This window comes from Micropterus salmoides, unplaced genomic scaffold, assembly GCF_014851395.1.
Source record: "Micropterus salmoides isolate LMB-PRFRI ecotype aquatic unplaced genomic scaffold, ASM1485139v1 Ms_hic_scaffold_245, whole genome shotgun sequence".
NCBI classification, from domain to species: domain Eukaryota; kingdom Metazoa; phylum Chordata; class Actinopteri; order Centrarchiformes; family Centrarchidae; genus Micropterus; species Micropterus salmoides.
Window position 1 is genome coordinate 1 of NW_024041651.1, and position 18,536 is coordinate 18,536.

Sequence of the window (18,536 nt, forward strand, 5' to 3'; positions counted from 1 at the left end):
AAGGGAAAGAGGAAAAGACAGAAATAAAAATAAGAAGTGGAAAGCACAGTTTCATCCTACCAGTTGTTGTTTTTTTGTTTGTTTTTTTAACTCCACCCCTGTCTGGAGATTTCTTAAAGGCTGAGTTCCTCATAAACTGTGTGAGAGCATCTATATTGATGCCTTGTCTGTGGTCCTATTGCAGGGAGGGGGACAGCGCATCGCCTCAAAGGAACAAGAGTGAGCTTTTACGCTTTCTCAGCAACACAGTCCACAATCTTTCGTAGTGCTGTGTCTGTGTGCTGGGCGTGCCTGTCTTTGTTGCAGTCTTCGTTCTGTCTGAAACATTATTGGTGTGCTTGAATTATTGAGGATTTTACAGAACAGTTTAACAAAATCTACTGTGTAAGCCCCTGTGATGTTTGTAGTGTGATGTGATGTATTTAATCTGTTCTGAAGAACTTCTTCTTTTTTTTGACAGGAAGTAGTCCAGACAAGTCTAAACGGCAAGGGGAAGCGTTCAAACCACAACGCATCAAGACCACCGTACCTCTGCTGCTGAAGGGCAATGAGCGCAGACCTCTCTGCCAGCTCACAGCCGAGGTAAATAGTCAAACGGCCACTTAGCAACACTAGTTTAATGCTAATAAGATGGCTTCCAAGAGCTCAGCCAAGTGTAGATGTCTGGCTTTTTGTATGACATAACCGCAGTACTGTATATGATTCCCTCCCCTGCTGCCTCTTTCCCCGCTTGCTTGATTTTCTTCAGTAGAAAGTCCCTTCCTCAGCTCTGTTTATTCTCTGTTGGTTCCCTGTTGCGGTTTCTCTCTTCGCCAACTCCCTCTCCTTTGTTTTAAGTATCCTCTTTTGTTTGTTGAATAGGAGTTTGCCCCATAGGCGATGCACACTGTGAAATTATTCGTGAAACTCGTCAGCCTTTCAACAGTTTTACAAGTCAGCAGTGCACAACCCGATGCTGTGAGGGATATTTGAGAGCATGAAGAAGCCTCGTAACACGTAATTCCTTTCCTGCATCATAAGATACAGTGTATGCTAGATTTAAAGACACATCCATACATATGTTTCCTTAGTTCTCTCAAAACCAGTCTGTCCTACTTACTACAGCTGGAAAAGAAAATGTTTGAAATTCGGCATCCCCCCACCACAACTTAAGAAAACTTTTCCAGAGGAGGGAAATGCGTAGGTTGAGAGCTCCCAGAGCAATCAAACATTTTTCCTGGTGCAGGGAAGTCACCATCTGACGAGTTGTTTTTTCCAGCCTTATGCTGCTCTTTCAAAGTCAGTCAGTAGAAGAGGGGCAGTGATGTTAATTACATGACTTGTTTATCACCAACGTGTCACACACTGTAGGCATGAGGAAAAATGCAACTTTTAGCTTTCTGGAGTTAATTAAGCACACCTTTTTCAACTACATCAGATATTTTATAACCCCCCAGCTATTGCTGACATTTTTGTTTTTGTTTTTTGTTTTTAGGAGATACAGTGGTTTTACTGTAGGGTATCTACAAACTGACCCTTCCTCAAATTAAACTGACCACTAGGGCAGTCTTGCTGCACTAAGACTTAAACCTCCACGGATAACAGATTTATATTGCTGCTCCTTGTGCCAATAGAAGTTATCAAGCAGTCGTAAAGTATTGCAGAGTCATTACTTACAGTGATATCCACTCTCCACACAGGCACACTTGCAGCCACACATACACACAAACATAGACACTCTCAGACAGAGCTGCAGACCGACTGGCAATGTAGTGGCCTGAAAGCACCGGTCAGCAGACCTAAGAAATATCACTGTGAAAGAGGACACAGGAAGTCAAAAATATCAACTGATTTTACATTAATCCATGTTCATTCCTCACTGTGCACGTCTGACTATTTCTGTCTGTCTACTAGTTAGGATACATTAATAATTTTTTTATTTGACCATGTCTTATCTTTTTCTCGTATTTTTAATGTTCATGTGGTAAGAATGATCTGACACCATCATTATGCCTCAGGCGTGAACACAATTTGCTTCTGTCCTGCTGCAAGCGATTTGTACTATTTTCTGAAAAGCGTCATCTTAGAGCTGTTTGGTGGGAAATTGCCGTTTTGAGATTTGATTTAGGATTAAATGTCAAAATGACATTTGACATTGTGAGCGAAATCTCCTGCATCCCCTTCATTTCCCAGGTCATAAATCAGTGGCACTGAAATACTCACATCGCGTAGTCATCACTGTTGTTGCACTGAAATATAGTTTTCTGTTAAAGAAAGATGTTCTGTTTGTAGAGCTCTGATGTGGTATGAAGAGAGTGAACAAAAAACAGTGAGGCTGTTATCAATGAGATCAAAGTATGCTGGACATACATACATTGTTTCCTGTTTCCTGTGAATCCCTTGTGCACAGGTAGGCAGTTTATCCCTAGTGCTTGAATGGCTCCACCACTAACAATTTAAACTAATGTATAAAAAAAAAAAAAGGTTATTATAATTATTGAATGTGAATATATTAAATGGCTATTGAATATAAAATGCCAATCATATATTGTATTAAAAATGGGATTTGATTTCATGAAAATCATAAGGATTTAGGGCTGCACAATTAATCAAAGTACTATCAAAATCGTAATATTTTGACAAAGCAGCATTGTAATGAAGTACTGTAGTGCTGCAAAGATGCCCCGACCTACAAGTCGTGTTCTTCAGATGTGGGAAAACATGTTTGTTTGTTGCAGACCCCAACAAATCATCATTATTTTAATAGTTTTTTCAGTAAAATTAAAAAAATTGTGATGCAAAAATAATAATTTCCACTAATCATGAATATTATCGCAATCGTTATATCTGTCAAAACTAGTGCAATAGGATTTTTTTTTGCAGCCCTATAAGGATTATAACTTTAAAGAGACAATACAGATAGACAACTTAGGTTGTTTGGTTAAGTTGTGAAACTAGTCCTATGGACCTACTTTTGTGTCATGCACAGACTTGGGAAGTGTAGGATGTGGAAGCTTTCTTCCTGTTCCTCTAACGCTATTGTGCCTTGCCACATCCTGCCTTGTGTACAGTCTGTGTGTCAAAGTAAGGTGAAGCTTCACACAAACGCTGATCCACTGGCAGGATGGGTGAGATCCGTGCACCACCTCAACACTCCATCATCTTTTTGTGTTTCAGAGTTATCCTGCGTCACTCCAGCTGCTGGTACGTGCAGAAGGTGAACAGCTTACCCTGTTACTGGAGAAAAATGAGTGAGTTTTCCTATGATTTATTTAAATTCTCTGTCCATACTCACTGTGAGCACTGGGACAGAGGAGACTTCATATTTATTATGTTAATCACACACTGAGCCAATAGATAAACCCACGCTCCCAGCTATGGCTGGCTGAAGTTATATATGCAAAAGGAGGAGAAGTTGTATGTGTCTGGGCTATATATAGTGTATTCAAGGAGGGAAAAATAATATGTCGCCTAGTGATTGGACTCTTTTATAGTTCAGTCTTTCTGAAGGGCCGAGAGATGAAAGCTGATAAAGAATAAGGCAGAAGAGAGCTCTGAGGACATGCTTGTCCTCCCCTCCTTTGCATTCCCTCTCATCACTCCACTCCCTTCCAGAATGCGGAAAATAACACAGTGAACTGTGAAGCGAGGGGTGGGGATCAGTTGGAGTTCATAAATATGTAGATACGCACACACATACTCACGCACAAACTGTTTCATATAGAGAGGAAGGATTGCTGTAAAGCCAGAAGAAAAAAGGCCGGGTTAAATGTTAGTAATCTCACAAGAATGATGGCACTGCTGTCTTAGGTCTTGTTTCTGCCAATGTTTCTGATTCAGAGGGAGACGAGACATAATATTTTACGCTGCTGCTTTGGGATACAGATATTGACACTGGAATGATGGATTTGATCCACAACTGGTCGGACCTCCATCACTGGTAACTCTAGAAACAAACAGAAATCGGACCCGTGAGATCTCAAGGTGCCCTGGCAACCCTCACTAACAGATTTCAAATTACTTGCCAAACAAACAAAAAAACTTCCTATAAATAATAACGTCCCTGTCCAGAAATGACATACTCCATAGAAAAACACTGTCCTGACTGACCTTCCATTCTCCGTTCTCCATGTGACCTCTATTGACCTCAGCATCAGCTGTGAGTCATCCGTCACCAGCCTGCATGCTGCCATTCCCATCCGGCCTGTTCTCTGTCAGGCCAGATGTGTCCTCTGATATCGCCTCACCAGTTCAGCCAACTCAGAACAGGTGGTCTCTGACCTCTACGTGGGTCTGTGTTGTTGAGGCTGTAACTGTTTAGTCTGGGTCAAAAGGAAAGATGAGGACACATGAAAAGAAAATGCCAAGGATGCAGAGATAACTTGTAGTTTTTCTGAATGATTCACACTAATATTTTATATCTGGTAACCGTAACTCCCTCTCTTATGTGTATATTTTCCTACATTAAACATGTGCTCATTGTGAACTTGAAGTACATTCAAATTAGTTGAACCAATTCAGTGTCACTGAGAATTGCTTGATACTCATAGCATAAAACTCATAGCATTAAGAAAAATGGTTCCTTTTTTGGGGGTTTCCTCATCTTCTGCTGGAACAAAGTATGGAAGCAGTTTACCAAATTGCAGCACTTAAAAGATGTGTTTTTTCCCCCAAAGCTGCTCTCTTAGCTTCTGTCGCTTATGCACGCTGTCAATGTGGATATCTTCATATTCCTCATTGCGGCGTTTTTATTTCTTTCATTCCACTTTACAGTTTATGTACAAAATCTCATCATATATGAAGAAATATGTTGAATATTTTAAACCTTAAACCTCTTGAACAGCAAATGTTTTTACAAATGCATTTTGAACAGCCAAGCAGACCCTCAAAACAATATTTTTAATTCTAGTCCAATTATGTCCGACACATCTGCAATTTTCTATTTAATGTAATGATCCAAAATAGCATCTAATGTTTAAATATTTAAGTCACTGTAAGCATTGTATTTCTTTGAAACACAAACAGGTGAGGAACATACAGTGTCGAAGTTTAACTTTAATGCTACTTAAGGAGAAATTTGGTTAAAATGTTGACTGTTTGGAGGTAAAAACAAGTAGGACTAAGGGGGAAAAGAACAGTCATTAAGTGTTCTGTGGACGTGAATAGATCTCAATGCAGATAACTCTAGAGCTTAATAAGTAGTGCCTCTTTTTGCTGAGTTATGGCAGGATCTCTGTGGAGGCTCATCCTTTTTTGCTTGAATCTGCTGAGCCTGTGCAGTTTGCTCATTTGGCACCGCTGCATAGCACACCTGTTCCAAGGCCAGTGTGAAATGATCTCAGTCCTTACCAATATAAACACGCTACCAGATCCAATTAATAAACCGCTGTTTGTTAGCCGCTTGGCTCTGTCCCAGGTTAAACTTGGAAACATCGACAAGACAAGAACAAATCTACTGAGGAGAGAAACCAGTGGGGGCCCACTGTGTGTGCTTGAGGGAAGTGTTTTTTATAGATGGCATACAGCGAGACTGTGTGTGTGTGTGTGTGTGTGTGTGTGTGTGTGTGTTAGAGAGGCAGAGTTTCTTTGTATTTGTACACCTTGTAAATTTTTTGTTCATTGCAAACACAAATGCCCAAGCCTGGACTGGATTTCATTTCCCTGGGTGTTAGGGGCCACTTCTTTTGTGTCCTTTGAAGGCCACTGGAATGAAACTGTCTGAATAAAAAAATACAGTGTAGGCAATGATTGGACTGCTTCTATATTTCACAGACTCAGAAGTTTGTGTCACTTTTACAAGGTATACAAAAGTCTATCACAGTTGTCAAAAGAAGAGCCCTGCAAGCTACAGTTCAAAATCTTCCTGTTTGTCAATTTCTGTGCCAGAAAAGTAATTTCACAGTAAATGTTTTGTTTTCTGTCAGCTTTATACCAGAGTAGCACACTGGGATGTGACTTAGACCGGCCTCTCTGCTTGATTTCAGTTGTAACAGTCTTATATGCCGCTACACATAAACTTCTTTGTCCCATGAGCTAGTTCATTCAAAATAAGAGGCTTAACATGGTTAAAAAAGAGAAACTGTTTTCCCATTACTCTGCCATGTTCCTTTTTTTCGTAAGAGCAATGGGAATAGCTGTGTCATATACAATATTTAAAGCTTGACGTGCTGCACAGTGCAAACAGAGCTGGACAGACATGCGGACTTGGGCCAGCAGCAGCTGCTTTGATGTATAGCATTAATCAATGGCACAGTTGGCCAGCTTCAAATGATTAATGGTGGTCTTATGGGACATTCCACATTAGTCTTGATTAAAGACTTCAATAGCACTGTCTGGGGGACGAAGGTGCTGTTTGTGTGCGAGAGAGAGAGTATCAAAGATGTGCATGTTGGCCCACTTACAAAAGTTTTCTACATTTAGTATTATGATTTCTGGTTTCTAAGGCCCATTATTGTTTGAAATAGTTTTATGCTAGTGCTGATCATGATATCCCTTATTTTCATTTAAAGAGATACTGTGGCCATAAGTGACAATTATGGGATAGAGGTAAATGCTAAAACTTAAAATCCGAAAACTAACTCAGTACTGTCAGTTAAACAGCAAACAGCAATAAAGTCAGCTTATATTAGCCACCATAAGCTACTCATCATACTAGACCAAGTAAGCCTGTAGAAGCAAATCCTCTGTGTGTACTGAACTAAGAAACAGTGTGTTTTATTGTTGATTAGTTGGACTGCCTCTATATTTCACAGACTCAGAAGTTTAACTTTTCATTTGTAAGAGGAAGAATGTGTTATAAATTGTGCTATCCCGCCTAACATGTTTGGTTTGGACAAACACCCACACCTAGACTGCTTCACAAAGGTGGTCTGCTCTTAAGCGGAGAAAGCATCTTCAACCACGTCCAGTTCCCTTTGATTTCAATTTCAACCTTCCTTGGGGTGATGATTGTGCAGTGGATTAGACACATGCCTGTAGTCTGAGAGACCCGGGTTCAATTCCCCACTGTGAAGCAAGACGCTTAACCCCTTGTTGCTCCAGAGGAGTGCGACGTCTGATATGTATATATAGCAATTGTAAGCCGCTTTGGATAAAATTGTCAGCTAAGTGTAATAAATGGATGACTGAGAATATTCACAAATATGCTTCTTTATATTCCAACGTTTCTATTTTGACCCCTGAGCTAACAAGGCTGAGAGTAGTTTACTTTATATGGATATATCTTGAGGACAAAAGATTTGAGGGAGGCAAAACTAAGTTAACATTTGAGAGTGCACAGAGAGTGATCCCGATAATTCTCGCACTTGATTCCAAGTGTGCTCTCTTAAATATCTCCAACTGTTTTGGCAGCTTGCCAACATTTTTTAACTAGCAAGCTGCATCAGGACACATCCATGTCCGGACATTAGGATCCTGTCTTTTTCAAAATCCGAACAAGAAAAAAGTCAACTTTTGAATACATGGTTCATCTGTAACTGTCAGATGATTATTGGGCAAAACATATGATTTACATGTTTTATGCCCATATGCATTTTCGCTTAGCTTACAATTTCAGTTATTATGGGCGTATGGATCTACACTGTAGATTAAAGTACAGCCAAATTCTGGTAATCTAACTGATCCTGTTACCATCCAAATTATTAAAACCGGTAGGCCTATGTCAGATTTGTGCCACACCTATTCTGAAAAGACAAACATCCATCACAGCCCATAATAATTTTATTTTATTTTTCTTTGCTTGTTTGTTTGTGTGAACCATTTGTTTTTATAATCCTACATTGAGTTGGATCATATTACAGTAAATCTAAACACCCCAAATCAGAGAGCAGCATTCAGCTCAGAAATGACAATGAGCCTCATTCATAAAGGTTTTTCTTATAATAGTTCTAATAATTTTCACTGTTAAAATGATTTATAAAAACAGAAAAAGAAGAAATAAGAAAACGCAACATCTGGTTCAGAAAATCACTCTAGAAATAGAAGGTAACACGAAGCTAGCGCAGCCGCTATGATATATAGCTAGTAACTACTTTTAAATTAATTTGACTTTAAAAATCAATGCCATAATGGCTTTAAAACGAGATCATTCATTCACTAGATCATCAGCGCTCAAAATTGTTTTGTGCTTACTCAGATCTTTTGTCATCCTTATACTTTCATAACGTTAAGGCATACAAGATGTATTTATTGCGTGTTGCTTCAATCCTGTTCATGTACACTGTTTTTAATAAAAAAATGTTCAGCTTTTCTCCTTGAAACACAATGAGCTGGATGAATTAATAGTCTAACTAGTGCTCTGCACAAGACCCTGCATTTCCCAGTGAGAACATTTCCTTTCATTCTTCTGTGGCAGGAAAGAAAAGAGGAAAGAGCCCTTTTGGAACACATGACATCATTATTATTTTTGACAAAAAAAAATAAAAAATGCCCATAGCAACATACTCAGTGTGTTTTCTATGGGAAAGAAGATGCACCTCATTTCAATAACACAGCTGACAATGCCAAGACCTCTCTCTATGTGTGGTACCACAGAGGAGATGTATTATTACCAAGTCTGTTCAGTGAGGAAGAGCTCGGGCCGCTCAAGGAGAGATTCCAGGTTTCCTTTGCACTTTAATTGGATCTGTCAAGAGTATGAGATAAGTTGAACTGTATGCGGTTCCGTCATTCAGCTGTGCTTTTTATGTGGAAAAGAATTGGCTGTTGGTTGTTTGGCCGTCAACTCTGATGCCTAATCTAGGTTGTGAAAAGGAGCTTTTATATGTAACTAGTCAGTAATGATGGGTTTCCATGCAGTCTAAATAAACCTGTGCTCACCTATGACTAGCATGAGGTCAGGAAATAGATGGATGCTGGATATTGAGGAGCAGCAAACTTCACAACTTTGGCAGTCTTCTTCTTCTGCTCCTTCCTCTTGCACTAACTCTACCATCACTCCCATTTCCTCTGTTCCTGCATGTCAACGATCAAGTTGATGTTGATGCTCTCTTCCTGTCACGTCTTGCTGTTTGTCTGTCTATATCCAGGTTTTTTCAACCCCCCTTATCTCTTCCTACCCCCTCCTCCCACGCTCTCCCCATGCATGCTTGTGTTTTCACTGAGCAGCTCTTCTGTCACCATGCAACCTGAGACCCTGTCAAAGCCACCGGTGAGGGAATGTTGGACCTCAGGCTGCTGCTTGGTGCCAACACATGTGTACCCAGACTTTGGTGCCAAGTCTCTGTGTGACTTTCTGTTGGATGCCAAGGCATTTTGTTCTGCCTGTCACAATCAATTCAGGCATTATTACAAGGTTAAACACCAGTCACCTACAAGCAAGGGGTTTCTATTAGCTTCTTTTTCTTCACTTTGGTTCATTGTGGATGCCAATTATGAGACAGTATAACAGAGTAAACTGATACTTTGTATATCATATTTTTGCCCCCCGATTGCAGTGCAAGAAGAACATGCTACTGCAGACAACAGAAAACTGACCCCTCTCATATTAATTAAATATTAACTATTAATTTATAAATAGTATAACGCACATAACCTCCGGTTAAATGGAGAGATGTCATTTTTACATTTTGGTTCTTGTACATAATAAACAAATGAGAGATAACTTAGTTAGCTTTAGTGATGCTGTTTGATGGATTTTGTTACCTTTGGACCATGTCAGGGTACGTGTTTCCCCTCTGTTTGCAGTGTTTGTGCTAAGCTAACCGGCTGCTGGCTGTAGCCTTATATTCAACACACAGATATGAGAGTCTTCTCATCGAACTCTCTGTCAGAAAGCAAATAAGTGTGTCACTCAAAACATCAAACTTTTACTTTTAATGAGACCACTGTGTTGCCACAGGGGGGAGTGCCAACTCAGAGCGCTCAGGCAAAAAAGAAAAACGCAGAGCTGTTGAACCTCACTCAGCTTTTGCTGCAATGCAACGCAACATCATTGGGCTACATAATGCATTGACCGATCAAATACATGCAATGCGCACATTCTTGGTACTGCAACATGAAGCGTACATTTCTACTGTTGACGTGGTGATTGTCGCGACAGAGGATAAAATTATTGTTGCTGTTCAGCGTCTGGCTTTACCTGCTGCTGGCATTTTGTCAGTGTCAGGCTGGGAAATAAAATCCTCTTTAGTACTGTGCGCATGTGTGCAGAGATGACTATTGAAAAACACACATACTAAGAAGAGATCTGGAGCACACTGTTATAGTGTGAGCTTTTACACATCATGTTTGTTTATTGAGCATTGATCTGATTGTGAATTTCACTTCTTTTTCACCGATGACATTGTAGTCGCACTTTGCCTCCTACCATCTTTAATTAGTTGGCTAAAGAGTTTGTGGATAATGCAAAGCGTCCTTGGGGAAAGTTGCCCAGTCTTGAAGGACAATAAGAAGGAAAAAAGAGAGAGAGCGGTCTTAGGTGTTGCTTGGGGAAAAGATTAGAATGGTAGTTTTTTGACCTGTGGGATCAGAGCCAAGCACCAGAGCCAAGCTACCTCAGAGTCTTGCATAGTGTAAAGTTTTTTTCTCTTTAAGTCTGTCCCTGTCTTTGGTTCACTTTCTCTTTTCCTCTCTAGTTCCCTAATAGTGTGATTGATTTTATTTTCCAGACCTAGAGATCTCAGGGGAAGATCAGTGTTAAGCCAGTGTATTTTTTTTTTTTTTTTTTTTTTTTTTTTTTGACAAAGCGATAGTTTAAGTAGTTTTGACCTTGAAGAAAATCACGTACTTCTGACCTGTAATAAAGCACAATGTTATTCACATATTTATGTGATTATGAAACTGGAATCCACTTTATTACTTTATTACTATCCACTTTTATTAGAATATGCTTATGTCAATACAACTTCCTAAAACTGTAGTTGCAGTGCAGCAGATGAAATAATGTTTAAGGAATAGTTTTGCCAAAACTGTTTTCCAGTTATTGCCCTAATTTTGCTTTCAGTGAAACATTTAAATACATTAATGCACTAATGCAGTATGGCAGCATATAGCATCATCTTTTTGTTCACTGCTACAGACCTATTTTTACGGGCCTGCAGTAGTAGAGGGGATTGCGAGGATGTTGTCACAGCACTTAGCCAGTATGGTCAGGTTGTGTTATGTGTTTTTTGTGTTTCCCTCTCTCTGTGTATGTTCATTTCTCATTCATGCGAGGGAACATTGAGTGGAGCATCTCCCAATTTTAACTGCTTTTAACCTTACATATACTGTTCAGGGAGTGGGTCACTTGTCGAAGGTGCTAGCTAGCAGAACAATTAGGATCCTGTGAGCGTTAAGTGATTTTCAGTTTTGTTTCTGAGCACTTAACGGAGAGTAAGGGCCTCCAAATGGGAGCACAGAGGCGATTTATTTGCAGCCTGAAACTCCTTAAAAGGCTACAGCTCTTTTATGTTTTAAATTAGACTGTGATATACTCAGTATGGTGTCAATGGAGTGAACTATTGCCTTGGTGTAGGTGAGTAGAAAATCTATTATCTGCGTTGGAGTTTTTGATATGGTGGAGTGGGGCTACAGATGTTGATGGTGCATAATATCCATATTTATTCTGGGCATCATTTATCTGCATCAGCGGGAAACAAATCCTGGAGAGTGTGGTACATGAAAGATGACATTACCGTACTGTACAAAGATTTCTCAAGATAATAAAATGCATGTGTGAACTGTACATTATAATGCACTTTTATGCATTTGTCTATGACAAGATGCAGCCATTAGTGTAAAATCTGCCATCAAATTACAGTTCCTAGGCTGGGGGAATCAGCCGAGTGTATCATAATCGTGTTTCACACAAAACCTCCCAAAACTCTTAGCCATAAAAGCTTGATATAAAAGCTTTAATGAGAAATCCTTTTCAAAGTAGAAATTGCTTTGTGTGTGATTAACATCCTCTATATCGCAGCACGGCACAGAGAATGGGTCATTTGTAGTGGACCCATGAGAAATACAGACTGTTCTGCCTGAGACAGCACAGCTTAGCAGCTGTTACACACTCTCAGTGGTGTTTATCTGATATGGTTAATGCCTGCAATATTGCTCACCATGCTAGCAGCCCATACAGGTGATATAAGATACAGATTATAGGGATTATTGATATTGCTCCTGAGCTAGTCTGCAGCATTTTAGGTTGCTGTTGTCATGTATGTTCCATAGCCATGCAGGTGAAAGTCTGCTCTCTAAATCACATATGTGTTTCCACTAAACATAATAAACACATATTAACAGGCAATGCATGCACAGCAGCCTTTCAGAACTCTGGCAGGTCAGACACTGTAGGTTTCAGCACCGTATGACTAACAGCTTTATCAGTGAACAAAAGCTTTGCATTCATCAGTTCAAAAGGTCAGAGGTGTTTACATACTGGACACATGCATGCACACACATACACGCTGTATACACACATGCACATGAGAGGAAGTGTGTGTTCACAATAAATCCAGATGTGCCTTGGAAAATAACGTAAAGAGGAAGTGCATAATATGACATCACTGATAGAGGGGAAGTTTTTGCTGCAAGTTGAACTTGACAACATAGGGGCAACAGCATAATTAATTCACAGGCTGTGTGTGTAAACACTGAAGCCAGTGGGAACTTTGTTCTGTGGACAGAAATACAGTAACATGCTGTTGCTGATTTGTTTGAGAAACAAATCTGCAGAGAGGCAGATAAATGTGTTCTTTTGGAACAAAAACAGGAAATCTACAAGAAAATTGTAAAAAAACAAAAAACAAAACAATAAATCATAATAATAATTCATATTCATATCTGTGAAATGTGTTTTACATGGCTTAACTGGTAAAAGTATAGAAAATCATACCAGTTTTATTTTGCAGTTTAGATCATTGTTTAGTGGATTGTGATGTTTTGCTCCCCAAAGTAATTGTTGAGATCTGGGAACACAACGACATTAGTTTGACTGTATAAAAAACATGATCAGGCAAATGATCAGACAGCTGTAAACAATCATCTAAACCATTTTATTTGGAGTAAAACTGAAAGTAATCCTTAATTGCACTGTAAAATTGTGAATGCACAAACAGGGCAAATACAGTGGATCAAAGCTTAATTAGATGTCAGTCTGTAAACTGTGATAGATGTTTGATTTTAAAGATTCAGTGCGTAATATTTAGGAGGATCTATTGACAAAAATGCAATATACATAACTATATTTTCAGTGGTGTATTAAGACCTTACATAATGAACCATTATGTTTTATTAGTTTGAATGAGCTATTTCTATTTATATACACCGCGTCCCCTTTCATGGAAGTTGAAGAAGTAGCAATAGTTGTTGTCTTGTTTGTTAAAAGTAAGAAGAGAAGAGAAAATAGGACAAATGGAGGACCCCACATATTATTTAGCACAAGAGCCGACAGAGCGTGTCAGCCGCCATAGCTTCTCCCCTATGCACTTGCAAAGGGAGGAGTGAGCGGTGAGTGAGTCATTGGTTGCAGTTCGCATTCCCAGATCTCAGCAATTAATTTGGTGAGTACAATGTTATTGTCACCAGACCTACCAGACAATATGGCAGTACAGTGACCTGTGCAGCATGTAATGTCTGAGCTTTTTTGTAATCCTTTTACAGACTGCATTCAGAGACCACTGGCTTTATGACTTATGTATGCTGTGGTCAGCAGGTAGATAAAAGTAGGGCAGTACTGACATGCTGCAGACTACTCACACTGGCCATAGCTATCAGTGAAATATCAAGTGCCTTACTGCTAGAAACCCAAAATCAGAGCTCTGATAAACTTCAAAGCACTTTGTTGTTTTACCACCCGGAGCCTGTCCAATAATTGACATCTCCTGCTCAATACCCAGCCTCCATGACGACTCGCTTTACACTGCATCAGCATCACTGACAGATTGCTCACCCTGATCCTTGTGTTAAAATGATACATCAGTGCCAAGTGAAAGTTTCCATCTCCAACATGTTTGCAAGGTAATGGGGTGGAGAATGACAGATTGTATGCTATTATCTTATTGGAGAATCATCGCAGCATCAGTGAAAGTGTAAAGAGAGGGTTTAATGACGTGAGACGTTTTTTAAGAGGAGGGAAAGAATGCTCCATGGGGTCTGGAGAGCTGATGGTCTGGGATGTGTGCAGTCAGTGGAGCGACAGTGTGCTATATTAAAGCAGTTGCCTTATGCGGCACAAGTGCTCCTTACAGTTCGAAGTGTAAAGTTGCCTGTGTGTCATCTTCTAGGATTTCAAAAAGGAGCAAACGTGTGGATAGGCGGGAATGTAGGAGAGCAGGAGATGATTCATGTTGATATGCACCAGTTGTTTAATGTTTTTTTTGCAGGAAGAAAGAAATGACGGCGTAAGACAAAAATAAAAAGAGATGGGAAGAAAAATGAAAGACAAAAAACATCTTTAATATTGTTTTTTTCTGCTGAGCTCTTAATTGCATATTTCCCCTGAAGACAAAAAAAAGTATGGCTGAACAATGAGGCTGCCCAGGGGAGTCACCATAGATTAATTGGACAGATAGGAACCCTCTGACATTAACATTTATGCATTTGTTTACTCTTTTTCAATGAATAATAATAGGCCACCTCCCTTGAAGATCCCTAGTCACTCATTAGTTCCGGTGTGTAGCTTGTTATGGATGGGAATATTGAAGCAGCAAAAGCAAAAAAAAAAACGTTCATCTCAGTACCGGGCAGACAAAAACTATTTCTAGAGGTTGTTTAGAATACTTCTTCCTCACAAACTTTTAATGAAGATTTGATGCAACTGCACACACACTTGTTATCTGTGTGTCGGCTTTAGTATGCAGAAGAACATTAGAGAGGTGTAAACAGCCTTTTGTATTCTGTTTGGCACACATGCAAATAATCAATCTTTTGGGCAAATTGTGCAAACGATGCATTTTACTGTGTGATATGTTTTCAGTATTTTGTTCGTAGTGATTGATTTTGGAAGATGCATCAATCAAACAATTTTTCATGCATATTAGCTATACACCATTTTCAATGAGTTAATTCTTCTTCTCTTATCACTCCACTATTTGAAGTATAAAGCTTAATAAATAAACTCTGTGAGATGTGTATTTCAGGTTTGACTCTTCCACTGGCGCTGTTAGCAAGCTGAAAGATGTTGTTACCTATTTTGGGAAAACGCTATTTATTGAGGTCAGTTTGCTGTAAGCTTTGAGAACATTTTGAAAAAGCAATACTTTGCCATTGCTTCCTGTAGTTGATGACCCAGATTAAGTATAGATCTTTCAGTTATTATTAGTATTTATCTGGTCAGCACCCTTTAGGTCAACTGATAGATTGCGTGTACCATGTATAAGTCCTTACCGCAGCAGCCCGGGTTCTAGTCCAGCCCGTGGCCCTTTGCTGTATGTCATCTCCTCTCTCTCCCACATTTGCACAAGATACATAATACCATTAAGCGAAAGCGTAATAAATTAAAAGAAAATAAAAGAATGAAATCCAAATAATGAAATCAACAACAATAAACAAAACCATAAAATAATAATGCATTAAAATTGTTTGTTTAGTACTCTGCCCAACACAATTGTTGGCAATACAAATAGGCTCATTAGATTAAGTTCAAGGAGGTAAGTAACTCAACGTAAGCAATAATAGTAATACCATCTCTTATTATCTGTGGAACCTCTTAAAGCAAACCATTTCTAAATGCAAAAAAAGACATGAAATTCTTAAAAGCCAAGAGCAGGGTGATGGTGGATTTGGACTTTTCCTTAGTGATTGAAGATAATCAGTACAAGATACCACAATAGATTGATCGAGCATGCTTTCATTGCTCTGCTATCAAGAGCATATTTTTCTAACAGCTTTCCATATAAAGAGTTTATGGCTCACTACTTGTTTGTGGTAGTGATGTTGCCTCCAGGCATTTTGAGCTCGTACCATCATCGTCCGGTGCCCAGAAATATTCTGCGCTGCTGTGTTAGAGTAATAACGAATTCAAACACTCCTTTAGCCGCACATTTCACATTCACAACGGTCTAATGTTTAGCTGTGAAAGCATGGAGTATTAATTACAACAGCCTCAGTGGTGCAATATGTAGGGAGGATATAAACGCCAGAGGCTAATTTTGCACAAGATGGGCAGGTTGATCTCGCGTTATAACAGCTGGCCATACCCACAGAGAAGTTAGATGACTGGATTCACGTACAGGGTTCATTCTTACTGTACTGTAGATGAGCGCATTTTCCCTCCCGCTGATTTGACAAACTATTCCCTTTAAAGGGTGTGGGGGGAATATGACATCATTCTCTTTGTACAGTTATGAGGAAAAATATGTTTAGTGTGGGAATCGTTTTGTGGTGTTAAATATTCCGGGCGTGTAGGCCAGCAGCTATGAAACACTTCATTCTTGGACAGCTTTGCAGCACCTTGCTGCCATTAGCTGTGGTGGTTGCTATTTAGCTCACAACCGAGGGAAATAACCACATTGATATAGCTTCAGTCCACGTTGCAATGTTTCACGTCCACCTGACGTGGAAAAGCTTGGGTCTTGACACCACGGCATTTTTAATCCTTGTTTTGAACCTGCGGCCTTGCCTTTTACTCAAATTTTTGTTATCAATTCTTAAGAATTTTTAAGACTTGATGGTAGTAAAAAGCAGTGCCAGTAACAAGCAATGGGGCAGTGAAATGAAGAAATATCTGGAAGCATAAAAGATAAGGTTACCTTCACCGTGCGAAAGAAAATAAAAGCCTGGAGATGTAAAGATGTGTCAAAGGGAGAAGCCATATCCACAGGAAAGAAATTACCTCCTGTGATCTGTGAGTTCTTGAGACTCTCACATACTAGAAAAATCTCTTAAAAACTGATGCACAATCCCACGCTATGGATACCTTCCTATATCTGAAGGCATTTATCTTATACAGTAATACAGTTACCTTTCACTGTGTGCTGTAAAGTGATCAGGAGAGTGGTACAATCCAATGTCAGTACCTGCAGTACATCAGCGTTATCAAAATGTTCCTTTTTAGATAGATGCTGTCTATTTCGCCACAGTGACTGACCATCAGAAGCCTCCCATCCCCCCCAAGGAGAAAAATCGCTTGACCTCACTGTCACTTGCTATCATTTCCTCTTATTACTTCCTGTCAACACCTATATATATATATATTTTATTTATCTTTCATGTGGCCTACAGTCTTCATTGGTAACAGGTAAAGCAGTCATGAAGGAGATCTTATGGTCAGTGATGTAGCTCGAACAGGAAAAAGTGATTTGAATATATTATCAGGCATTTCTGTTTTCACATGAATCCCTGTGATTTTATTCAGTTTAGAGACAGCCTCCCCTAGCTGTATCGCTATACCATGATTCATCATTCACAGCTGCTTTCTAGCACAGAGTGCCTTGTTTCTCCCTCTGTGGTTTGTTTTACTGATGCGATGACTTCATTCGCCTTGGGCACCGCATCACACATGAAGCTTTGAAGCTGGAGGTGAAGGACACAGACAGAGAATGTTGTTTGACTGAGTGTACCCTCTTGGTGATTGAACAGCAAAAATTCAGGTTTTCATTTGAAGCTGAACTGAATGTCTACTACAAAGCAAGTTATAATGTTCTTACTTGCCACTGTAGCTTATAAATTGACCACACATAGATTGAGTCATTGGTATATTTGTATCTGCAGGGCCATTATAAGTCTTTAATCTCTAAAAACAACTTGGTAGAAGTGACTGTTTGTCGTTTAACAATTTGGTTTTCTTCATTTCTTCTTATTTTGGGAAAAGTGTCGTCATCTGGACCTTTGTGAACTCACTCAGAATGATTTAAAAAGTGAACGAGCTGCTGTCTCTGTGACTTCTATCTAAGCAAAGAGGGATCTTGACTCATTAAGGAGCTATCTTTGCTTTGGTCAGTCAATATTTAAATAGGCTCGGCCCATCAGCCTGTTTGTTTGATATTGGTCTGCTGCCTGCTGGATCGTTTATATTGGAAAATTTTAGTCTGCTCTCTCATTAGTGTGAGTTTTTAGACTCAGGCGCTCGGTCAGTTGGTCGGTCGGTCCACCATTTCGGTTCAGAAAGAAGAATCTTGACAAGTATAGGATGAATTGCCGTTAACGTTTGTACATACATTCATGGGCCTCTGAGGGTGTACCCTAATGACCGACCTAATGACCTGTAGCACTGTAGTGAGTTTGGCATATTTGGTTTTGAGGGAAATATCTTATTGGATGGATTGCCATGAAATATTGTAGGCTACAGAAGTTCAGTGTCCCCAGGGAAGAATTGTAATCACTTTGGCGATCCTCTGACTATTGTATCTAGTGCCACCAGCTGATTTCCAGTTTTTCAGTGAAATATTTTCCACATTTTCTTGATGGACTGACTAGAATTTGGTGCCAACATTCGTTATTCCCGGAGGATAAATCTATCTGACTAAGAAACTCCCCTGTCTTTTCCACTTGTGGTTCAGTGTGAAATGTCTCAACTATTTCATGGATTGCATGACTTTTTTTGTTTTGTTTTTACACATATTCATGTTCCCCAGTGGATATAATGTTATAACTTTGGTGTTTCCTTGACGTTTTATCGATCATCAGGTCAAATTTAA

General features: G+C 39.4%; 1 protein-coding gene across 1 annotated transcript in view; it reads left to right on the forward strand.

Moving 5' to 3' along the window:
• Positions 1-460: 460 nt before the first annotated feature.
• Positions 461-18,536, forward strand: part of LOC119918848 (disintegrin and metalloproteinase domain-containing protein 12-like) — a gene marked incomplete at both ends in the record, with an annotated part of 28,386 nt that continues 10,310 nt past the window's right edge. The window contains 2 exons of the mRNA XM_038739511.1: positions 461-582; positions 3,157-3,230. Coding sequence (XP_038595439.1) covers positions 461-582; positions 3,157-3,230 — 196 coding nt within the window. The remainder of the gene's footprint in view (positions 583-3,156; positions 3,231-18,536) is intronic.